This window comes from Salmo salar, chromosome 06, assembly GCF_965601325.2.
Source record: "Salmo salar chromosome 06, fSalSal1, whole genome shotgun sequence".
Taxonomy (NCBI): Eukaryota; Metazoa; Chordata; class Actinopteri; order Salmoniformes; family Salmonidae; genus Salmo; species Salmo salar.
In genome coordinates this window covers 11,875,853-11,902,759 of record NC_138296.1, presented here as the reverse complement: position 1 = coordinate 11,902,759, position 26,907 = coordinate 11,875,853, and the positions used below count along the sequence as shown (strand labels likewise).

Here is a 26,907-nt window from a genome sequence, read left to right as displayed (position 1 = left end):
GAGATGGGAGGAATAATCCACCACCCTGAAGTTAATAGACAATAATGAACATGCTGACATTGTGTCTTAACGATCATGTTCAGTCAGAGATAGAAATGGTGAATGTTGTGGGCAGCCTCTGGACAGCAATTATAACAATTATAACTTCAAGTAATGTATGGCTAGGGACAGTAGGACCTCACCTCATCATAGGGACAGTAGGACTCAACTCATCATAGGGACAGTAGGACTCAACTCATCATAGGGACAGTAGGACTCATGAAAGTAGGACTCACCTCATCATAAGGACAGTAGGACTCACCTCATCATAGGGACAGTAGGACTCACCTCATCATAGGGACAGTAGGACTGAACTCATCATAGGGACAGTAGGACTCAACTCATCATAGGGACAGTAGGACTCATGAAAGTAGGACTCACCTCATCATAGGGACAGTAGGACTCACCTCATCATAGAGACAGTAGGACTCAACTCATCATAGGGACAGTAGACCTCAACTCATCATAGGGACAGTAGGACTCATGAAAGTAGGACTCACCTCATCATAGTGAAAGTAGGACTCAACTCATCATAGGGACAGTAGGACTCACCTCATCATAGGGACAGTAGGACTCAACTCATCATAGGGACAGTAGGACTCAACTCATCATAGGGACAGTAGGACTCACCTCATCATAGTGAAAGCTGGACTCACCTCATCATAGGGACAGTAGGACTCAACTCATCATAGGGACAGTAGGACTCACCTCATCATAGTGAAAGTAGGACTCAACTCATCATAGTGACAGTAGGACTCATGAAAGTAGGACTCACCTCATCATAGTGAAAGTAGGACTCACCTCATCATAGTGAAATTAGGACTCACCTCATCATAGTGACAGTAGGACTCAACTCATCATAGGGACAGTAGGACTCACATCATAGGGACAGTAGGACTCACCTCATCATAGGGACAGTAGGACTCACCTCATCATAGTGACAGTAGGACTCAACTCATCATAGGGACTGTAGGACTCAACTCATCATAGGGACAGTAGGACTCAACTCATCATAGGGACAGTAGGACTCAACTCATCATAGGGACAGTAGGACTCACCTCATCATAGGGACAGTAGGACTCAACTCATCATAGGGACAGTAGGACTCACCTCATCATAGTGAAAGTAGGACTCACCTCATCATAGTGAAAGTAGGACTCACCTCATCCTAGTGAAAGTAGGACTCAACTCATCATAGTGACAGTAGGACTCACCTCATCATAGGGACAGTAGGACTCACCTCATCATAGGGACAGTAGAACTCACCTCATCATAGGGACAGTAGGACTCACCTCATCATAGGGACAGTAGGACTCAACTCATCATAGGGACAGTAGGACTCAACTCATCATAGGGACAGTAGGACTCACCTCATCATAGTGAAAGCTGGACTCACCTCATCATAGGGACAGTAGGACTCAACTCATCATAGGGACAGTAGGACTCACCTCATCATAGTGAAAGTAGGACTCAACTCATCATAGTGACAGTAGGACTCATGAAAGTAGGACTCACCTCATCATAGTGAAAGTAGGACTCACCTCATCATAGTGAAAGTAGGACTCACCTCATCATAGGGACAGTAGGACTCACCTCATCATAGGGACAGTAGGACTCACATCATAGGGACAGTAGGACTCACCTCATCATAGGGACAGTAGGACTCACCTCATCATAGTGACAGTAGGACTCAACTCATCATAGGGACTGTAGGACTCAACTCATCATAGGGACAGTAGGACTCAACTCATCATAGGGACAGTAGGACTCAACTCATCATAGGGACAGTAGGACTCACCTCATCATAGGGACAGTAGGACTCAACTCATCATAGGGACAGTAGGACTCACCTCATCATAGTGAAAGTAGGACTCACCTCATCATAGTGAAAGTAGGACTCACCTCATCCTAGTGAAAGTAGGACTCAACTCATCATAGTGACAGTAGGACTCACCTCATCATAGGGACAGTAGGACTCACCTCATCATAGGGACAGTAGAACTCACCTCATCATAGGGACAGTAGGACTCACCTCATCATAGTGACAGTAGGACTCAACTCATCATAGGGGCAGTAGGACTCAACTAATCATAGGGACAGTAGGACTCACCTCATCATAGTGAAAGTAGGACTCAACTCATCATAGTGACAGTAGGACTCATGAAAGTAGGACTCACCTCATCATAGTGAAAGTAGGACTCACCTCATCATAGGGACAGTAGGACTCACCTCATCATAGTGACAGTAGGACTCAACTCATCATAGGGACTGTAGGACTCAACTCATCATAGGGACAGTAGGACTCAACTCATCATAGGGACAGTAGGACTCAACTCATCATAGGGACAGTAGGACTCACCTCATCATAGGGACAGTAGGACTCAACTCATCATAGGGACAGTAGGACTCACCTCATCATAGTGAAAGTAGGACTCACCTCATCATAGTGAAAGTAGGACTCACCTCATCCTAGTGAAAGTAGGACTCAACTCATCATAGTGAAAGTAGGACTCACCTCATCATAGGGACAGTAGGACTCACCTCATCATAGGGACAGTAGAACTCACCTCATCATAGGGACAGTAGGACTCACCTCATCATAGTGACAGTAGGACTCAACTCATCATAGGGGCAGTAGGACTCAACTAATCATAGGGACAGTAGGACTCACCTCATCATAGTGAAAGTAGGACTCAACTCATCATAGTGACAGTAGGACTCATGAAAGTAGGACTCACCTCATCATAGTGAAAGTAGGACTCACCTCATCATAGTGAAAGTAGGACTCACCTCATCATAGGGACAGTAGGACTCACCTCATCATAGGGACAGTAGGACTCACCTCATCATAGGGACAGTAGGACTCACCTAATCATAGTGACAGTAGGACTCACCTCATCATAGGGACAGTAGGACTCACCTCATCATAGGGACAGTAGGACTCACCTCATCATAGGGACAGTAGGACTCAACTCATCATAGGGACAGTAGGACTCAACTCATCATAGTGACAGTAGGACTCATGAAAGTAGGACTCACCTCATCATGGTGAAAGTAGGACTCACCTCATCATAGTGAAAGTAGGACTCAACTCATCATAGTGACAGTAGGACTCACCTCATCATAGGGACAGTAGGACTCACCTCATCATAGTGACAGTGGGACTCACCTCGTCATAGGGACTGTAGGACTCAACTCATCATAGGGACAGTAGGACTCAACTCATCATAGGGACAGTAGGACTCAACTCATCATAGTGACAGTAGGACTCACCTCATCATAGGGACAGTAGGACTCACCTCATCATAGGGACAGTAGGACTCACCTCATCATAGGGACAGTAGGACTCAACTCATCATAGGGACAGTAGGACTCAACTCATCATAGGGACAGTAGGACTCATGAAAGTAGGACTCACCTCATCATAGGGACAGCAGGACTCACCTCATCATAGAGACAGTAGGACTCAACTCATCATAGGGACAGTAGATATCAACTCATCATAGGGACAGTAGGACTCATGAAAGTAGGACTTACCTCATCATAGTGAAAGTAGGACTCAACTCATCATAGGGACAGTAGGACTCACCTCATCATAGGGACAGTAGGACTCAACTCATCATAGGGACAGTAGGACTCAACTCATCATAGGGACAGTAGGACTCACCTCATCATAGTGAAAGTAGGACTCACCTCATCATAGGGACAGTAGGACTCAACTCATCATAGGGACAGTAGGACTCACCTCATCATAGTGAAAGTAGGACTCAACTCATCATAGTGACAGTAGGACTCATGAAAGTAGGACTCACCTCATCATAGTGAAAGTAGGACTCACCTCATCATAGTGAAAGTAGGACTCAACTCATCATAGGGACAGTAGGACTCACCTCATCATAGGGACAGTAGGACTCCCCATCATAGGGACAGTAGACTCACCTCATCATAGGGACAGTAGGACTCACCTCATCATAGGGACAGTAGGACTCACCTCATCATAGTGACAGTAGGACTCACCTCATCATAGGGACAGTAGGACTCACCTCATCATAGGGACAGTAGGACTCACCTCATCATAGGGACAGTAGGACTCAACTCATCATAGGGACAGTAGGACTCAACTCATCATAGGGACAGTAGGACTCATGAAAGTAGGACTCACCTCATCATAGGGACAGCAGGACTCACCTCATCATAGAGACAGTAGGACTCAACTCATCATAGGGACAGTAGATATCAACTCATCATAGGGACAGTAGGACTCATGAAAGTAGGACTTACCTCATCATAGTGAAAGTAGGACTCAACTCATCATAGGGACAGTAGGACTCACCTCATCATAGGGACAGTAGGACTCAACTCATCATAGGGACAGTAGGACTCAACTCATCATAGGGACAGTAGGACTCACCTCATCATAGTGAAAGTAGGACTCACCTCATCATAGGGACAGTAGGACTCAACTCATCATAGGGACAGTAGGACTCACCTCATCATAGTGAAAGTAGGACTCAACTCATCATAGTGACAGTAGGACTCATGAAAGTAGGACTCACCTCATCATAGTGAAAGTAGGACTCACCTCATCATAGTGAAAGTAGGACTCAACTCATCATAGGGACAGTAGGACTCACCTCATCATAGGGACAGTAGGACTCAACTCACCATAGGGACAGTAGGACTCACCTCATCATGGTGAAAGTAGGACTCACCTCATCATAGTGAAAGTAGGACTCAACTCATCATAGTGACAGTAGGACTCACCTCATCATAGGGACAGTAGGACTCACCTCATCATAGGGACAGTAGGACTCAACTCATCATAGGGGCAGTAGGACTCAACTAATCATAGGGACAGTAGGACTCACCTCATCATAGTGAAAGTAGGACTCAACTCATCATAGTGACAGTAGGACTCATGAAAGTAGGACTCACCTCATCATGGTGAAAGTAGGACTCACCTCATCATAGTGAAAGTAGGACTCACCTCATCATAGGGACAGTGGGACTCACCTCGTCATAGGGACAGTAGGACTCACCTCATCATAGGGACAGTAGGACTCACCTCATCATAGGGACAGTAGGACTCACCTCATCATAGTGACAGTAGGACTCACCTCATCATAGGGACAGTAGGACTCACCTCATCATAGGGACAGTAGGACTCAACCTCATCATAGGGACAGTAGGACTCAACTCATCATAGGGACAGTAGGACTCATGAAAGTAGGACTCACCTCATCATAGGGACAGCAGGACTCACCTCATCATAGAGACAGTAGGACTCAACTCATCATAGGGACAGTAGATATCAACTCATCATAGGGACAGTAGGACTCATGAAAGTAGGACTTACCTCATCATAGTGAAAGTAGGACTCAACTCATCATAGGGACAGTAGGACTCACCTCATCATAGGGACAGTAGGACTCAACTCATCATAGGGACAGTAGGACTCAACTCATCATAGGGACAGTAGGACTCACCTCATCATAGTGAAAGTAGGACTCACCTCATCATAGGGACAGTAGGACTCAACTCATCATAGGGACAGTAGGACTCACCTCATCATAGTGAAAGTAGGACTCAACTCATCATTGTGACAGTAGGACTCATGAAAGTAGGACTCACCTCATCATAGTGAAAGTAGGACTCACCTCATCATAGTGAAAGTAGGACTCAACTCATCATAGGGACAGTAGGACTCACCTCATCATAGGGACAGTAGGACTCAACTCACCATAGGGACAGTAGGACTCAACTCACCATAGGGACAGTAGGACTCACCTCATCATAGTGAAAGTAGGACTCACCTCATCATAGAGACAGTAGGACTCAACTCATCATAGGGACAGTAGGACTCAACTCATCATAGGGACAGTAGGACTCACCTCATCATAGTGACAGTAGGACTCAACTCATCATAGGGGCAGTAGGACTCAACTAATCATAGGGACAGTAGGACTCACCTCATCATAGTGAAAGTAGGACTCAACTCATCATAGTGACAGTAGGACTCATGAAAGTAGGACTCACCTCATCATGGTGAAAGTAGGACTCACCTCATCATAGTGAAAGTAGGACTCACCTCATCATAGGGACAGTAGGACTCACCTCATCATAGGGACAGTAGGACTCACCTCATCATAGGGACAGTAGGACTCAACTCATCATAGGGGCAGTAGGACTCAACTCATCATAGGGACAGTAGGACTCACCTCATCATAGTGAAAGTAGGACTCACCTCATCATAGTGACAGTAGGACTCATGAAAGTAGGACTCACCTCATCATGGTGAAAGTAGGACTCACCTCATCATAGTGAAAGTAGGACTCAACTCATCATAGTGACAGTAGGACTCACCTCATCATAGGGACAGTAGGACTCACCTCATCATAGGGACAGTAGAACTCACCTCATCATAGGGACAGTAGGACTCACCTCATCATAGTGACAGTAGGACTCAACTCATCATAGGGGCAGTAGGACTCAACTAATCATAGGGACAGTAGGACTCACCTCATCATAGTGAAAGTAGGACTCAACTCATCATAGTGACAGTAGGACTCATGAAAGTAGGACTCACCTCATCATGGTGAAAGTAGGACTCACCTCATCATAGTGAAAGTAGGACTCACCTCATCATAGGGACAGTAGGACTCACCTCATCATAGGGACAGTAGGACTCACCTCATCATAGGGACAGTAGGACTCACCTCATCATAGGGACAGTAGGACTTGAAAGTAGGACTCACCTCATCATAGTGACAGTAGGACTCACCTCATCATAGGGACAGTAGGACTCACCTCATCATAGGGACAGTAGGACTCACCTCATCATAGGGACAGTAGGACTCAACTCATCATAGGGACAGTAGGACTCACCTCATCATAGGGACAGTAGGACTCATGAAAGTAGGACTCACCTCATCATAGGGACAGTAGGACTCACCTCATCATAGGGACAGTAGGACTCACCTCATCATAGGGACAGTAGGACTCACCTCATCATAGGGACAGTAGGACTCACCTCATCATAGGGACAGTAGGACTCAACTCATCATAGGGACAGTAGGACTCAACTCATCATAGGGACAGTAGGACTCACCTCATCATAGTGAAAGTAGGACTCACCTCATCATAGGGACAGTAGGACTCACCTCATCATAGGGACAGTAGGACTCAACTCATCATAGGGACAGTAGGACTCACCTCATCATAGTGAAAGTAGGACTCACCTCATCATAGTGAAAGTAGGACTCACCTCATCCTAGTGAAAGTAGGACTCAACTCATCATAGGGACAGTAGGACTCACCTCATCATAGGGACAGTAGGACTCACCTCATCATAGGGACAGTAGGACTCACCTCATCATAGGGACAGTAGGACTCACCTCATCATAGTGACAGTAGGACTCAACTCATCATAGGGGCAGTAGGACTCAACTCATCATAGGGACAGTAGGACTCACCTCATCATAGTGAAAGTAGGACTCAACTCATCATAGTGACAGTAGGACTCATGAAAGTAGGACTCACCTCATCATGGTGAAAGTAGGACTCACCTCATCATAGTGAAAGTAGGACTCACCTCATCATAGTGAAAGTAGGACTCACCTCATCATAGGGACAGTAGGACTCACCTCATCATAGGGACAGTAGGACTCAACTCATCATAGGGACAGTAGGACTCACCTCATCATAGGGACAGTAGGACTCACCTCATCATAGTGACAGTAGGACTCACCTCATCATAGTGACAGTAGGACTCACCTCATCATAGGGACAGTAGGACTCACCTCATCATAGGGACAGTAGGACTCAACTCATCATAGGGACAGTAGGACTCACCTCATCATAGGGACAGTAGGACTCACCTCATCATAGGACGTAGGACTCAACTCATCATAGGGACAGTAGGACTCAACTCATCATAGGGACAGTAGGACTCACCTCATCATAGTGAAAGTAGGACTCACCTCATCATAGGACAGTAGGACTCATGACAGTAGGACTCACCTCATCATAGGGACAGTAGGACTCACCTCATCATAGGGACAGTAGGACTCACCTCATCATAGGGACAGTAGGACTCAACTCATCATAGGGACAGTAGGACTCACCTCATCATAGGGACAGTAGGACTCACCTCATCATAGTGACAGTAGGACTCACCTCATCATAGTGACAGTAGGACTCACCTCATCATAGGGACAGTAGGACTCAACTCATCATAGGGACAGTAGGACTCACCTCATCATAGTGAAAGTAGGACTCACCTCATCATAGTGAAAGTAGGACTCACCTCATCCTAGTGAAAGTAGGACTCAACTCATCATAGTGACAGTAGGACTCACCTCGTCATAGGGACAGTAGGACTCACCTCATCATAGGGACAGTAGAACTCACCTCATCATAGGGACAGTAGGACTCACCTCATCATAGTGACAGTAGGACTCAACTCATCATAGGGGCAGTAGGACTCAACTCATCATAGGGACAGTAGGACTCACCTCATCATAGTGAAAGTAGGACTCAACTCATCATAGTGACAGTAGGACTCATGAAAGTAGGACTCACCTCATCATGGTGAAAGTAGGACTCACCTCATCATAGTGAAAGTAGGACTCAACTCATCATAGTGACAGTAGGACTCATGAAAGTAGGACTCACCTCATCATAGTGAAAGTAGGACTCACCTCATCATAGTGAAAGTAGGACTCACCTCATCATAGGGACAGTAGGACTCACCTCATCATAGGGACAGTAGGACTCACCTCATCATAGTGACAGTAGGACTCACCTCATCATAGGGACAGTAGGACTCACCTCATCATAGGGACAGTAGGACTCACCTCATCATAGTGACAGTAGGACTCACCTCATCATAGGGACAGTAGGACTCACCTCATCATAGGGACAGTAGGACTCACCTCATCATAGGGACAGTAGGACTCAACTCATCATAGGGACAGTAGGACTCAACTCATCATAGGGACAGTAGGACTCATGAAAGTAGGACTCACCTCATCATAGGGACAGTAGGACTCACCTCATCATAGAGACAGTAGGACTCAACTCATCATAGGGACAGTAGATATCAACTCATCATAGGGACAGTAGGACTCATGAAAGTAGTACTCACCTCATCATAGTGAAAGTAGGACTCAACTCATCATAGGGACAGTAGGACTCACCTCATCATAGGGACAGTAGGACTCAACTCATCATAGGGACAGTAGGACTCAACTCATCATAGGGACAGTAGGACTCACCTCATCATAGTGAAAGTAGGACTCACCTCATCATAGGGACAGTAGGACTCAACTCATCATAGGGACAGTAGGACTCATGAAAGTAGGACTCACCTCATCATAGTGAAAGTAGGACTCACCTCATCATAGTGAAAGTAGGACTCAACTCATCATAGGGACAGTAGGACTCACCTCATCATAGGGACAGTAGGACTCAACTCATCATAGGGACAGTAGAACTCAACTCATCATAGGGACAGTAGGACTCACCTCATCATAGTGAAAGTAGGACTCACCTCATCATAGTGAAAGTAGGACTCACCTCATCCTAGTGAAAGTAGGACTCAACTCATCATAGTGACAGTAGGACTCACCTCGTCATAGGGACAGTAGGACTCACCTCATCATAGGGACAGTAGAACTCACCTCATCATAGGGACAGTAGGACTCACCTCATCATAGTGACAGTAGGACTCAACTCATCATAGGGGCAGTAGGACTCAACTCATCATAGGGACAGTAGGACTCACCTCATCATAGTGAAAGTAGGACTCAACTCATCATAGTGACAGTAGGACTCATGAAAGTAGGACTCACCTCATCATGGTGAAAGTAGGACTCACCTCATCATAGTGAAAGTAGGACTCAACTCATCATAGTGACAGTAGGACTCATGAAAGTAGGACTCACCTCATCATAGTGAAAGTAGGACTCACCTCATCATAGGGACAGTAGGACTCACCTCATCATAGGGACAGTAGGACTCACCTCATCATAGGGACAGTAGGACTCACCTCATCATAGGGACAGTAGGACTCACCTCATCATAGTGACAGTAGGACTCATGAAAGTAGGACTCACCTTATCATAGTGAAAGTAGGACTCACCTCATCATAGGGACAGTAGGACTCACCTCATCATAGGGACAGTAGGACTCACCTCATCATAGGGACAGTAGGACTCACCTCATCATAGGGACAGTAGGACTCATGAAAGTAGGACTCACCTCATCATAGTGAAAGTAGGACTCACCTCATCATAGTGAAAGTAGGACTCAACTCATCATAGGGACAGTAGGACTCACCTCATCATAGGGACAGTAGGACTCAACTCATCATAGGGACAGTAGGACTCAACTCATCATAGGGACAGTAGGACTCACCTCATCATAGTGAAAGTAGGACTCACCTCATCATAGGGACAGTAGGACTCAACTCATCATAGGGACAGTAGGACTCACCTCATCATAGGGACAGTAGGACTCACCTCATCATAGGGACAGTGGGACTCACCTCATCATAGTGACAGTAGGACTCAACTCATCATAGGGGCAGTAGGACTCAACTCATCATAGGGACAGTAGGACTCACCTCATCATAGTGAAAGTAGAACTCAACTCATCATAGTGACAGTAGGACTCATGAAAGTAGGACTCACCTCATCATGGTGAAAGTAGGACTCACCTCATCATAGTGAAAGTAGGACTCACCTCATCATAGTGAAAGTAGGACTCACCTCATCATAGGGACAGTAGGACTCACCTCATCATAGGGACAGTAGGACTCAACTCATCATAGGGACAGTAGGACTCACCTCATCATAGGGACAGTAGGACTCACCTCATCATAGTGACAGTAGGACTCACCTCATCATAGTGACAGTAGGACTCACCTCATCATAGTGACAGTAGGACTCACCTCATCATAGTGACAGTAGGACTCACCTCATCATAGGGACAGTAGGACTCAACTCATCATAGGGACAGTAGGACTCACCTCATCATAGTGAAAGTAGGACTCACCTCATCATAGTGAAAGTAGGACTCACCTCATCCTAGTGAAAGTAGGACTCAACTCATCATAGTGACAGTAGGACTCACCTCGTCATAGGGACAGTAGGACTCACCTCATCATAGGGACAGTAGAACTCACCTCATCATAGGGACAGTAGGACTCACCTCATCATAGTGACAGTAGGACTCAACTCATCATAGGGGCAGTAGGACTCAACTCATCATAGGGACAGTAGGACTCACCTCATCATAGTGAAAGTAGGACTCAACTCATCATAGTGACAGTAGGACTCATGAAAGTAGGACTCACCTCATCATGGTGAAAGTAGGACTCACCTCATCATAGTGAAAGTAGGACTCAACTCATCATAGTGACAGTAGGACTCATGAAAGTAGGACTCACCTCATCATAGTGAAAGTAGGACTCACCTCATCATAGTGAAAGTAGGACTCACCTCATCATAGGGACAGTAGGACTCACCTCATCATAGGGACAGTAGGACTCACCTCATCATAGTGACAGTAGGACTCACCTCATCATAGGGACAGTAGGACTCACCTCATCATAGGGACAGTAGGACTCACCTCATCATAGTGACAGTAGGACTCACCTCATCATAGGGACAGTAGGACTCACCTCATCATAGGGACAGTAGGACTCACCTCATCATAGGGACAGTAGGACTCAACTCATCATAGGGACAGTAGGACTCAACTCATCATAGGGACAGTAGGACTCATGAAAGTAGGACTCACCTCATCATAGGGACAGTAGGACTCACCTCATCATAGAGACAGTAGGACTCAACTCATCATAGGGACAGTAGATATCAACTCATCATAGGGACAGTAGGACTCATGAAAGTAGGACTCACCTCATCATAGTGAAAGTAGGACTCAACTCATCATAGGGACAGTAGGACTCACCTCATCATAGGGACAGTAGGACTCAACTCATCATAGGGACAGTAGGACTCAACTCATCATAGGGACAGTAGGACTCACCTCATCATAGTGAAAGTAGGACTCACCTCATCATAGGGACAGTAGGACTCAACTCATCATAGGGACAGTAGGACTCATGAAAGTAGGACTCACCTCATCATAGTGAAAGTAGGACTCACCTCATCATAGTGAAAGTAGGACTCAACTCATCATAGGGACAGTAGGACTCACCTCATCATAGGGACAGTAGGACTCAACTCATCATAGGGACAGTAGAACTCAACTCATCATAGGGACAGTAGGACTCACCACATCATAGTGAAAGTAGCACTCACCTCATCATAGGGACAGTAGGACTCAACTCATCATAGGGACAGTAGGACTCACCTCATCATAGGGACAGTAGGACTCACCTCATCATAGGGACAGTGGGACTCACCTCATCATAGTGACAGTAGGACTCAACTCATCATAGGGGCAGTAGGACTCAACTCATCATAGGGACAGTAGGACTCACCTCATCATAGTGAAAGTAGAACTCAACTCATCATAGTGACAGTAGGACTCATGAAAGTAGGACTCACCTCATCATGGTGAAAGTAGGACTCACCTCATCATAGTGAAAGTAGGACTCACCTCATCATAGTGAAAGTAGGACTCACCTCATCATAGGGACAGTAGGACTCACCTCATCATAGGAACAGTAGGACTCAACTCATCATAGGGACAGTAGGACTCACCTCATCATAGGGACAGTAGGACTCACCTCATCATAGTGACAGTAGGACTCACCTCATCATAGGGAGAGTAGGACTCACCTCATCATAGAGACAGTAGGACTCACCTCATCATAGTGACAGTAGGACTCACCTCATCATAGAGACAGTAGGACTCACCTCATCATAGAGACAGTAGGACTCACCTCATCATAGTGACAGTAGGACTCACCTCATCATAGTGACAGTAGGACTCACCTCATTATAGTGACAGTAGGACTCACCTCATCATAGAGACAGTAGGACTCACCTCATCATAGAGACAGTAGGACTCACCTCATCATAGAGACAGTAGGACTCACCTCATCATAGTGACAGTAGGACTCACCTCATCATAGTGACAGTAGGACTCACCTCATCATAGAGATAGTAGGACTCACCTCATCATAGAGACAGTAGGACTCACCTCATCATAGAGACAGTAGGACTCACCTCAGCCAGCTCATAGAGAGGCTCCACCACATCTTTCTCTATCTGGAACTCAAACTGAATCAGTTCCTGGGCCAGCTTCTCCTCTGTCTCCCCACACAGGTTCAGCATCTTCCTGTTAGGGGAACAGAGCCAATCAAAACATCAGATGGGTCCCATCCACAGCCAGACACAACGTCAGCTAGGTCCCTGCCACAGCCAATCACAATGTCAGCTAGGTCCCAGTCAATCACAACGTCAGCTAGGACCCGGCCACAAGCAATCACAATATCAGATAGGACGCAGCCATAGCCAATCACAACGTCAGCTAGGACCCGGCTTCAGCTAATCAGAATGCATCGGCTAGAGAAAAAAGTCAAAGAGGACAAGGTGGAATTATGGCAGAATCAACATAAAAAAAGGTGTGTGCGTGAGTGAGTGAGTGAGTGAGTGAGTGAGTGGGTGGGTGAGTGAGTGAGTGAGTGAGTGAGTGAGTGAGTGAGTGAGTGAGTGAGTGAGTGAGTGAGTGAGTGAGTGAGTGAGTGAGTGAGTGAGAGAGTGAGAGTGCATATACATGGACTCACCCTAGTAGAGAGTCGTCCCCCAGCACAGCAGCTCCTTCTACCATACATTGTGCCAGGATGGTTAGTGGTAGCTTTTTCTGACACAAGACAGAAAGTATTAACATACTGTATTTCATATCATATCACCTCACAAGGTAGCAGAACATGTTCCTCTGTCACTGTGAATGGGGATATTATGGACTGGTATTTATTCCTGGTTTATTTGAATAGGACAGATAGAAACTCAATGACACATTGAATAAACAAGAATCTGATAGGTGCTTACCGAGGGAGACTTGACTGATTTCTTCTCTCTCTCTTCAGCCCCTTGTTGGCCCTGCAGGCAGGCGGTCAGCTTCTTGTGAGTGCTGTGGGTCACCTGTTTGACCAGGTCCAACCGCTTCTCCACCTAGACCAGCACAGCAACACGTATCAGACACCACGCTAACAGGTAGGCCAGAAATCACACACACAGGCTCACACACACACACACACCCACACACACACTTATTTACCTGCAGAAGATCATCGCTTAACACTTCAGTTTTTTCTGCCCTAGAAAGAGTAAACATACCAGTCAGGATTGGGTTAGGGTGGAGAGGGTAGAAGGAGAAAACATACCAGTCAGGATTGGGTTAGGGTGGAGAGGGTAGAAGGAGAAAACATACCAGTCAGGATTGGGTTAGGGTGGAGAGGGTAGAAGGAGAAAACATACCAGTCAGGATTGGGTTAGGGTGGAGAGGGTAGAAGGAGAAAACATACCAGTCAGGATTGGGTTAGGGTGGAGAGGGTAGAAGGAGAAAACATACCAGTCAGGATTGGGTTAGGGTAGAGAGGGTAGAAGGAGAAAACATACCAGTCAGGATTGGGTTAGGGTGGAGAGGGTAGAAGGAGAAAACATACCAGTCAGGATTGGGTTAGGGTGGAGAGGGTAGAAGGAGAAAACATACCAGTCAGGATTGGGTTAGGGTGGAAAGGGTAGAAGGAGAAAACATACCAGTCAGGATTGGGTTAGGGTGGAGAGGGTAGAAGGAGAAAACATACCAGTCAGGATTGGGTTAGGGTGGAGAGGGTAGAAGGAGAAAACATACCAGTCAGGATTGGGTTAGGGTGGAGAGGGTAGAAGGAGAAAACATACCAGTCAGGATTGGGTTAGGGTGGAGAGGGTAGAAGGAGAAAACATACCAGTCAGCATTGGGTTAGGGTGGAGAGGGTAGAAGGAGAAAACATACCAGTCAGGATTGGGTTAGGGTGGAGAGGGTAGAAGGAGAAAACATACCAGTCAGGATTGGGTTAGGTTGGAGAGGGTTTGAATGATTTAACAAGAACACACTCAACAAGCCTCTGGGGAATCTCCTTAAGTACTTTATGTAGTTATTTTAATCAAGTTGCAGGGCCTTCAGAAAGTATTCATACTCCTTGACTTACTCCACATTTTGTTGTGTTACAACCTCAATTCAAAATTGAGCTATATGGGGAGATATATATGTCTATAAGAGCTATATGGGGAGATATATATGTCTATAAGAGCTATATGGGGAGATATATATGTCTATAAGAGCTATATGGGGAGATATATATGTCTATAAGAGCTATATGGGGAGATATATATGTCTATAAGAGCTATATGGGGAGATATATATGTCTATAAGAGCTCTATAGCTCTCTGGGGCTCATGTGTCTCAGAGTATTGGAGTGGTAAGAGTGATCACTGCCAACTCTAATGAAAAACTGAGCAGTTCTATCCAGTTAAATGGAAGCAAGGCCAGCTGTTTTGAATGATTTATTTCTCTGTGTGTATCAGTATCAAACTGAAAGGGTATTATTGACGAGGCTGAGCAGGATAGAGAACAAAGGTTTCCATATTTGAGCAATCAGCGTCGTGTCCTGTGTTGAAACATTTTGAAACGGGGAGATACTACCTGAAGTTGTCAAAGAAGATTTGAACCACACACTTAATAAATGTAGTTAATAAATGTAGTTATAGTGCGCCCTACTGAACACAATCTAGGTCTCTAATCTCAGAAGGCAAGTGTTTGGATGGTGTGTGTGTGGGGAGGATGGGGGGGGGGGGGGGGACGGGACGGGACGACTGTGCCCATGAACATCCCCTCAGGCAATGGCTCTGCCTCATGCTTCAAGTTAATAAATAAACAAAATAATGAATTAATTTGACAAGCTGCAAACAGCAGATGCTTCAAGTCCAATGGCAGCAGAGAAACAAACAGGACGGTCGAACAGAGCAGTGAATTCAGTCTACTGATGTCAATAACCAGATCACTGCTGATTATAACCCTGCTGTTTATATCCCTGCTGATTAGAACCCTGCTGATTAGACCACTGCTGATTAGATCCCTGCTGATTAGAACCCTGCTGATTAGATCCCTGCTGATTAGATCCCTGCTGATTAGACCACTGCTGATTATATCCCTGCTGATTAGAACCCTGCTGATTAGAACCCTGCTGATTATAACCCTGCTGATTAGACCACTGCTGATTAGACCACTGCTGATTAGATCCCTGCTGATTAGAACCCTGCTGATTAGATCCCTGCTGATTAGACCACTGCTGATTACACCACTGCTGATTAGATCCCTGCTGATTAGAACCCTGCTGATTAGAACCCTGCTGATTAGACCACTGCTGATTAGATCCCTGCTGATTAGAACCCTGCTGATTAGAACCCTGCTGATTAGACCACTGCCGATTAGAACCCTGCCGATTAGAACCCTTTAGATTAGACCCCTGTAGATTAGACCCCTGCTGATTAGAACCCTGCTGATTAGATCCCTGTTGATTAGAACCCTGCTGATTAGAACCCTGATAATTAGAACCCTGCTGATTAGACCACTTCTGATTAGACCACTTCTGATTAGACCACTGCTGACTAGACACCCTGTTGATTAGAACCCTGTTGATTAGACCCCTGCTGATTAGAACCCTGCTGATTAGACCCCTGCTAATTAGACCACTGCTGACTAGACACCCTGTTGATTAGAGCCCTGCTGATTAGAACCCTGCTGATTTTAACCCTGCTGATTTTAACCCTGCTGATTAGAACTCTGATGATTAGAACCCTGCTGATTATTAGACCCCTGCTGATTAGAACCCTGTTGATTAGAACCCTGCTGATTAGACCCCTGCTGATTAGAACCATGCTGATTGGAACCCTGCTGATTAGAACCCTGCTGATTAGACTCCTGCTGATTAGGACCCTGCTGATTAGAACCCTGCTGATTAGATCCCTGTTGATTAGACCCATGGTGATTAGAACCCTGCTGATTTTAACCCTGCTGATTAAAACCCTGCTGATTTTAACCCTGCTGATTAGACCCCTGCTGATTAGAACCCTGCTGATTAGACCCCTGCTAATTAGACCACTGCTGACTAGACACCCTGTTGATTAGAGCCCTGCTGATTAGAACCCTGCTGATTAGACACCCTGCTGATTTTAACCCTGCTGATTAGAACCCTGATGATTAGAACCCTGTTGATTAGAACCCTGCTGATTAGACCCCTGCTGATTAGAACCATGCTGATTGGAACCCTGCTGATTAGAACCCTGCTGATTAGACTCCTGCTGATTAGGACCCTGCTGATTAGAACCCTGCTGATTAGATCCCTGTTGATTAGACCCATGGTGATTAGAACCCTGCTGATTTTAACCCTGCTGATTAGAACCCTGCTGATTTTAACCCTGCTGATTAGACCCCTGCTGATTAGAACCCTGCTGATTAGAACCCTGCTCATTTTAACCCTGCTGATTAGAACACTGCTGATTTTAACCCTGCTGATTAGAACACTGCTGATTTTAACCCTGCTGATTAGACCCTTGCTGATTAGAACCCTGCTGATTTTAACCCTGCTGATTAGAACACTGCTGATTTTAACCCTGCTGATTAGACCCCTGCTGATTAGAACCCTGCTGATTTTAACCCTGCTGATTAGAACACTGCTGATTTTAACCCTGCTGATTAGAACCCTGCTGATTAGACCCCTGCTGATTTTAACCCTGCTGATTAGAACCCTGCTGATTAGACCTCTGCTGATTAGAACACTGCTGATTTTAACCCTGCTGATTAGAACCCTGCTGATTTTAACCCTGCTGATTAGAACACTGCTGATTTTAACCCTGCTGATTAGAACCCTGCTGATTAGACCCCTGCTGATTTTAACCCTGCTGATTAGATCCCTGCTGATTAGACCACTGCTGATTAGAACCCTGCTGATTAGACCCCTGCTGATTTTAACCCTGCTGATTAGAACCCTGCTGATTAGACCACTGCTGATTAGACCACTGCTGATTAGACCCCTGCTGATTAGGACCCCGCTGATTATACACCCTGCTGATTAGACCCCTGCTGATTAGACCCCTGCTGATTAGACCTCTGCTCTCTGTTCTGCTGTGTGAAGGTTGGATGAGAGCCTGGGCCAGGGCTTCATCTCAATAGTCTTATGTGGCTTCCATCCTTCATCAACTTTCCATCTAAAAAAGGCCCATAGCCCCTTTTTGGTTCCAGTTAGAACCCTTTTGGTTCCAGTTATAACCCTTTTGGATCCAGTTATAACCTTGTGGTTCCAGTTAGAACCCTTTTTGGTTCCAGTTAGAACCCTTTTGGTTCCAGTTAGAACCCTTTTGGATCCAGTTATACCTCTTTTGGATCCAGTTAGAACCCTTTTTGGTTCCAATTAGAACCCTTTTGGATCCAGTTATAACCCTTTTGGATCCAGTTATAACCCTTTTGGATCCAGGTAGAACCTTTTCCACTGAGGGTTCTACTGATCTGAAAACACAGGATGTGTCAAAGCAATATGAATGATGGCTGCCTATTACACAGCCTACTAAAATACGATTCAGTCCACGTTGAGCTCATCAGAGTAGATTGGGGAAAGGAGATGAGAAGAGGAAGCCACTTCTAGAGTATTGAGATAGACCCCATGACTGAAGGCTAGTGCATCAGTCAGATGAAAGCAGTGAGCCAGAACACTGAATGGCCCATCAGCTTAGAACAGCACCCACCACTAGGTTGCTATGAAACATGATGACCATGAAGTAGGACTGATCTCTGAGGATGTTCGGTTTGGAACTCCATGAAGTTTTTTTCACAGATGCATGTCGGATGAGAGGGGCTCTACACTGAGAGCACATTTACTGAAGAAACGGCTTGTTCATCATGTTCACAATGACATAATACATAATACAACAAAACCTTAATTTAGGCCTATGAATGCTATGATAAATAGAGTCATCTGTTCCAGAAGTATTGAGGGCACAATGTGTGCTGGTCCATGATGCTTCACTATGTCTGCATCCTAAACGGAACCCTAGTCCCTTTCTAAGTAGCCTTGTATGAGCCGTACTGCCCATGGACAGGTGCTGGTCTAAAGTAGTGCACTATGTAGGGAATCTCTGGGTCCTGGTCAAATGTAGTGCACTATATAGGGAATCTCTGGGTCCTGGTCAAAAGCAGTGCACTATATAGGGAACAGGGTTCCATTTGGAACACAGGCTGTGTGTTCTTAACAAAGCTCGGGGAACAGGATGAATGAAAACTCTCTCTCCATTCCGTTCTATAAGGAGTTCACACACACCACAATCTGCCTCAGGCAGCCAGACCAAACTGTCCAATCAGAGCTAAGGGGGACAAGGGTACTTTCTGTGTGTATGGGCTGCTGTCTGACACAGCAGGAAGCACCACGGCGGCCGGCCCGTCTGACCAGTGGACACGGCCAATAATCTAGGCCTGTAGTAGACTATAGAATTAGAATGACTAGAATGCCCTGTAGAACATACAATTAGGATGACTAGAATGCCCTGTAGAACATAGAATTAGGATGACTAGAATGCCCTGTAGAACATAGAATTAGAATTACTAGAATGCCCTGTAGAACATACAATTAGAATGAATAGAATGCCCTGTAGAACACAGATGACTAGAATGCCCTGTAGAACATAGAATTATAATTACTAGAATGCCCTGTAGAACATAGACTTATGTTCAACCCATCACATTCTGTGATGGGTGGACCAGACTACTGTATACTGAGTGTAGGTTGGCTTCCCAGTCAAGCCTTGTGTCCCACCACTGAGACAGTAACATATGTTAACATTTCCAAAGCAACTGAAATAGATAATAAACAAAAGTGAAATAAACAATAAAAACATTACACTCACAAAAGTTACAAAAGAATAAAGACATTTCAAATGTCATAATTATGTGCAAATAGTTAAGAACAAAAGGGAAAATAAATAAACATATATATGGGTTGTATTTACAATGTCTCTCTCTCTCTCCACACTACAGTACTTCCCCCTCCCTCTCTCTCTTTCTCTCTCTCTCTCTGTCTCTCCCTCCCTCTCTCTCCTTCTCCTTCTTTCTGCACTACTACACTACTACTCCTCCCTATCCCTGTCTCTGTCTCAGTCTGCACAGCCACTTCCTTGTATTGTGTCCCAGCCAGACCCCTGTGCCAGCTACAGGCCAATCAGCATCATAGCCATTATGTCTCAGTTATTTAAGAACAAAATGAGACTTTATCTTGTCGGTAAAACAGAGAATGAGTTTAGAGTAAGATTATAATACTGTTTCTGTTTTAGTATTCAACAATAAGTCAAAAATACATGGACAACAAAAGGCCAAATATGTTACCAACTAGAAGCCCTGGCCGGCCCAAAGCCCCATCAAACCCTGTGTTGGTTTGATACCCGATACAGAACCCCTGGTCGGCCCATAGCCCCATCAAACCCTGTGTTGGTTTGATACCCGATACAGAACCCCTGGTCGGCCCATAGCCCCATCAAACCCTGTGTTGGTTTGATACCCGATACAGAACCCCTGGTCGGCCCAAAGCCCCATCAAACCCTGTGTTGGTTTGATACCCGATACAGAACCCCTGGTCGGCCCATAGCCCCATCAAACCCTGTGTTGGTTTGATACCCGATACAGAACCCCTGGTCGGCCCATAGCCCCATCAAACCCTGTGTTGGTTTGATACCCGATACAGAACCCCTGGTCGGCCCAAAGCCCCATCAAACCCTGTGTTGGTTTGATACCCGATACAGAACCCCTGGTCGGCCCATAGCCCCATCAAACCCTGTGTTGGTTTGATACCCGATACAGAACCCCTGGTCGGCCCATAGCCCCATCAAACCCTGTGTTGGTTTGATACCCGATACAGAACCCCTGGTCGGCCCATAGCCCCATCAAACCCTGTGTTGGTTTGATTCCCGATACAGAACCCCTGGTCGGCCCATAGCCCCATCAAACCCTGTGTGGGTTTGACACCCGATACAGAACCCCTGGTCGGCCCATAGCCCCATCAAACCCTGTGTGGGTTTGACACAAAAGGAACACTGTGGTATTTACTGTCTTTAAAACAGCTGTACTGTATTTCTTATGAATCAGAAGATAATTCATGTTTATCTGACCTTTACCCTACTGTGACCATAGATACTATCATATCACCACACCACTATGCTTGACTACAGGGACGTTGCACTTTGCACCTTCTTATACCAGGAACAGTCCTGCATCTAACAAGCTGTCTCCTCCTACAGTTTTGTTCTGAAGGCACTCTGCATGTAGAACACTGACAGGGAACAAACCCCTTATAAACATCCATTTAATGCTGACAGAGTGTTGGTCATGCATATTGCATATGTAGTGGAGAAGCAGACGATGGACCTTTAATGGGTGGCAGGGTAGCCTAGTGGTTAGAGCGTTGGACTAGTAACCGAAAGGTTGCAAGTTCAAATCCCAGAGCTGACAAGGTACAAATCTGTCGTTCTTCCCCTGAACAAGGCTGTCATTGAAAATAAGAATTTGTTCTTAACTGACTTGCCTAGTTAAATAAAATAAAAGTATAATGAAGCTACTGATTAGTCCTACAGTTCCAGGGTCAAGAGGAGAACTGTCACGTGGAATGACAAAGCAGCTACGGGGAGTAACATTTAATAAATGACGGACATATAACGAGACAGGCACAGCGTCAGCAAACAGAAACTAAGACAAGAATCAATGCAGCAGCAGGGAACATAGCAAGGAAATGAACATGTGATAAGTGAGTCCAGGTGAGTCCAATAACACTGATGCGAGTGATGAGGGAGGGCAGGTGTGAGTGATGATGGCAGGAATGTGTGATGCTGGGTAATCTGGCGCCCTCAAGCGCCAGGGGAAGGGAAGTGCGGGAGCAGATGTGACAAGAACACTGATTAGTCCTACAGTTCCAGGGTCAAGAGAAGAACACTGATTAGTCCTACAGTTCCAGGGTCAAGAGGAGAACACTGATTAGTCCTACAGTTCCAGGGTCAAGAGGAGAACACTGATTAGTCCTACAGTTCCAGGGTCAAGAGGAGAACACTGATTAGTCCTACAGTTCCAGGGTCAAGAGGAGAACAATGATTAGTCCTACAGTTCCAGGGTCAAGAGGAGAACACTGATTAGTCCTACAGTTCCAGGGTCAAGAGGAGAACACTGATTAGTCCTACAGTTCCAGGGTCAAGAGGAGAACACTGACACTGAACACTACACTCTTAGAAGAAAGGGTTCCAAAATAGTTCTTCGGCTGTCAACATAGAAGAAGCCTTTTATGTTCCAGGTAAAACCCTTTTTGGACACAGAACACAGAACACAGAGCACAGAACACAGAACACAGAGAGCAGAGAGGCATGGGAACTGGGTCATTCCAGAATATACCAATAACTCTAATCAGAACCAGCCTGTTGGAAAACTACTCTGTTAGCTGGAGCTGTGCTGAGAGACAGAGAGAGAGAGAGAGAGAGAGAGGGTGGGAGGGTAAGATTGATTATGGTGTACAATGCTGGATGTGTGATTGTAGAGACTCAGATTGCAGATCATTTCCTAAATCAAATAAAGACACCTCTACTTCCACTGGTATCTTCCTACATGAAGATGACATGAACACAGCCTCATAATGTATGTTCAGTATCCCTATTCATATTCAACACAACTAATATACTGTACTGTATCAACACAACTAATACACTGTACTGTATCAACCCAACTAATACACTGTACTGTACTGTATCAACATAACTAATACAGTGTACTGTACTGTATCAACCCAACTAATACACTGTACTGTACTGTATCAACATAACTAATACAATGTACTGTATCAACACAACTAATACACTGTACTGTACTGTATCAACACAACTAATACAATGTACTGTATCAACACAACTAATACACTGTACTGTATCAACCCAACTAATACACTGTCCTGTACTGTATCAACACAACTAATACAATGTACTGTATCAACCCAAATAATACACTGTACTGTACTGTATCAACACAACTAATACAATGTACTGTATCAACACAACTAATACACTGTACTGTATCAACCCAACTAATACACTGTACTGTACTGTATCAACACAACTAATACACTGTACTGTATCAACCCAAATAATACACTGTACTGTACTGTATCAACACAACTAATACAATGTACTGTATCAACACAACTAATACAATGTACTGTATCAACCCAACTAATACACTGTACTGTACTGTATCAACACAACTAATACAATGTACTGTATCAACACAACTAATACAATGTACTGTATCAACACAACTAATACACTGTACTGTACTGTATCAACACAACTAATACAATGTACTGTATCAACACAACTAATACACTGTACTGTATCAACACAACTAATACAATGTACTGTACTGTATCAACACAACTAATACAATGTACTGTATCAACACAACTAATACACTGTACTGTACTGTATCAACACAACTAATACAATGTACTGTATCAACACAACTAATACACTGTACTGTACTGTATCAACACAACTAATACACTGTACTGTATCAACACAACTAATATGCTGTACTGTATCAACACAATTAATACACTGTACTGTACTGTATCAACACAACTAATATACTGTACTGTACTGTATCAACACAACTAATACATTGTACTGTACTGTATCAACACAACTAATACAATGTACTGTATCAACACAACTAATACACTGTACTGTATCAACACAACTAATACAATGTACTGTACTGTATCAACACAACTAATACACTGTACTGTACTGTATCAACACAACTAATATGCTGTACTGTATCAACACAACTAATACACTGTACTGTACTGTATCAACACAACTAATATACTGTACTGTATCAACACAACTAATATGCTGTACTGTATCAACACAATTAATACACTGTACTGTACTGTATCAACACAACTAATATACTGTACTGTATCAACACAACTAATATACTGTACTGCACTGTATCAACACAACTAATATACTGTACTGTATCAACACAACTAATACAATGTACTGTATCAACACAACTAATACACTGTACTGTATCAACACAACTAATATGCTGCACTGTATCAACACAATTAATACACTGTACTGTACTGTATCAACACAACTAATACACTGTACTGTATCAACACAACTAATATGCTGTACTGTATCAACACAATTAATACACTGTACTGTACTGTATCAACACAACTAATATACTGTACTGTATCAACACAACTAATATGCTGTACTGTACTGTATCAACACAACTAATATACTGTACTGTACTGTATCAACACAACTAATATACTGTACTGTATCAACACAACTAATATACTGTACTATACTGTATCAACACAACTAATATACTGTACTGTACTTTATCAACACAACTAATATACAGTACTGTACTGTATCAACACAACTAATACAATGTACTGTATCAACACAACTAATACAATGTACTGTACTGTATCAACACAACTAATACACTGTACTGTACTGTATCAACACAACTAATACACTGTACTGTACTGTATCAACACAACTAATACACTGTACTGTACTGTATCAACACAACTAATACAATGTACTGTACTGTATCAACACAACTAATATACTGTACTATACTGTATCAACACAACTAATACACTGTACTGTATCAACACAACTAATATGCTGTACTGTATCAACACAATTAATACACTGTACTGTACTGTATCAACACAACTAATATACTGTACTGTATCAACACAACTAATATACTGTACTGTACTGTATCAACACAACTAATATACTGTACTGTATCAACACAACTAATATGCTGTACTGTACTGTATCAACACAACTAATATACTGTACTGTACTGTATCAACACAACTAATATACTGTACTGTACTGTATCAACACAACTAATACAATGTACTGTATCAACACAACTAATATACTGTACTGTATCAACACAACTAATATACTGTACTGTACTGTATCAACACAACTAATATACTGTACTATACTGTATCAACACAACTAATATACTGTACTGTACTGTATCAACACAACTAATATACTGTACTGTACTGTATCAACACAACTAATATACTGTACTGTATCAACACAACTAATACACTGTACTGTATCAACACAACTAATATACTGTACTGTATTAACACAACTAATATACTGTACTGTATCAACACAACTAACATGCTGTACTCTACTGTATCAACACAACTAATACACTGTACTGTACTGTATCAACACAACTAATATACTGCAATTAGTACAGTACAGTCGCTGTACTCATAATATACAGGAGAACGATTGCCTTATGGCAAGGATAGCTGTGCTGCAAGCCCAGCTTCAGACGCAATCATTAGGCAAGGGTAATTTCAGTGTAGGAAAGGATGAAACAGCATCTGTGCCACCAGTAAGTACAGATAGTAGTATAAATACCTCGCATGGTCCCCGCAGCCAGACAATTTTCTCATGGCTTCTGGAGGGAAATTCTGTAGGAATGCTCAACTGGTGTCGCTCATTCAGCCGACAGAAACTTTCAACCGGTTCTCCCCATTAAGCAGCGAGTCAGAGGCCGAGCCTTCTCTGGTCTCTGCTCCTCCCGTTACGGGGTCTGAGACGCCGAAGCCTCTCACCATTAGCTCTGACAAATTGAAAACCCTAGTCATTGGTGACTCCATTACCCGCAGTATTAGACTTAAAACGAATCATCCAGCAATCATACACTGTTTACCAGGGGGCAGGGCTACCGACGTTAAGGCTAATCTGAAGATGGTGCTGGCTAAAGCTAAAACTGGCGAGTGTAGAGAGTATAGGGATATTGTTATCCACGTCGGCACCAATGATGTTAGGATGAAACAGTCAGAGGTCACCAAGCGCAACATAGCTTCAGCGTGTCAATCAGCTAGAAAGATGTGTCGGCATCGAGTAATTGTCTCTGGCCCTCTCCCAGTTAGGGGGAGTGATGAGCTCTACAGCAGAGTCTCACAACTCAATCGCTGTTTGAAAACTGTTTTCTACCCCTCCCAAAAGATAGAATTTGTAGATAATTGGCCCTCTTTCTGGGACTCACCCACAAACCGGACCAAGCCTGGCCTGCTGAGGAGTGACGGACTCCATCATAGCTGGAGGGGTGCTCTCATCTTATCTACGAACATAGACAGAGCTCTAACTCCCCTAGATCCACAATGAGATAGGGTGCAGGCCAGGCAGCAGGCTGTTCGCCAGCCTGGCAGCTTAGTGAGTCTGCCACTAGCACAGTCAGTGTAGTTAGCTCCGCTATCCCCATTGAGACCGTGTCTGTGCCTCGATCTAGGTTGGGCAAAACTAAACATGGCGGTGTTCGCCTTAGCAATCTCACTGGAATAAAGACCTCCACCATTCCTGCCATTATTGAAAGAGATTGTGATACCTCACATCTGAAAATAGGCCTACTTAATTTTAGATCCCTCACTTCAAAGGCAGTTATAGTCAATGCACTAATCACTGATCATAATCTTGATGTGATTGGCCTGACTGAAACATGGCTTAAGCCTGATGAATTTACTGTGTTAAATGAGGCCTCACCCCCTGGTTACACTAGTGACCATATCCCCCGTGCATCCGGCAAAGGCGGAGGTGTTGCTAACATTTACGATAGCAAATTTCAATTTACAAAAAAAAAAAAAACGACTGCGTTTTCGTCTTTTGAGCTTCTAGTCATGAAATCTATGCAGCCTACTCAATCACTTTTTATAGCTACTGTTTACAGGCCTCCTGGGCTATATGCAGCGTTCCTCAC

The 26,907-nt window shown here is 44.4% G+C and overlaps 1 protein-coding gene across 1 annotated transcript in view; it reads right to left on the bottom strand.

Annotated features, from left to right (window-relative positions):
- Positions 1 to 26,907, bottom strand: part of LOC106606243 (rho GTPase-activating protein 44) — a 109,997-nt gene that overhangs the window by 39,484 nt on the left and 43,606 nt on the right. Inside the window, exons 2-5 of the mRNA XM_082976324.1 lie at positions 14,293 to 14,332; positions 14,064 to 14,186; positions 13,799 to 13,875; positions 13,239 to 13,350 (exon numbers count right to left, since the gene is read on the bottom strand). Coding sequence (XP_082832450.1) covers positions 13,239 to 13,350; positions 13,799 to 13,875; positions 14,064 to 14,186; positions 14,293 to 14,332 — 352 coding nt within the window. The remainder of the gene's footprint in view (positions 1 to 13,238; positions 13,351 to 13,798; positions 13,876 to 14,063; positions 14,187 to 14,292; positions 14,333 to 26,907) is intronic.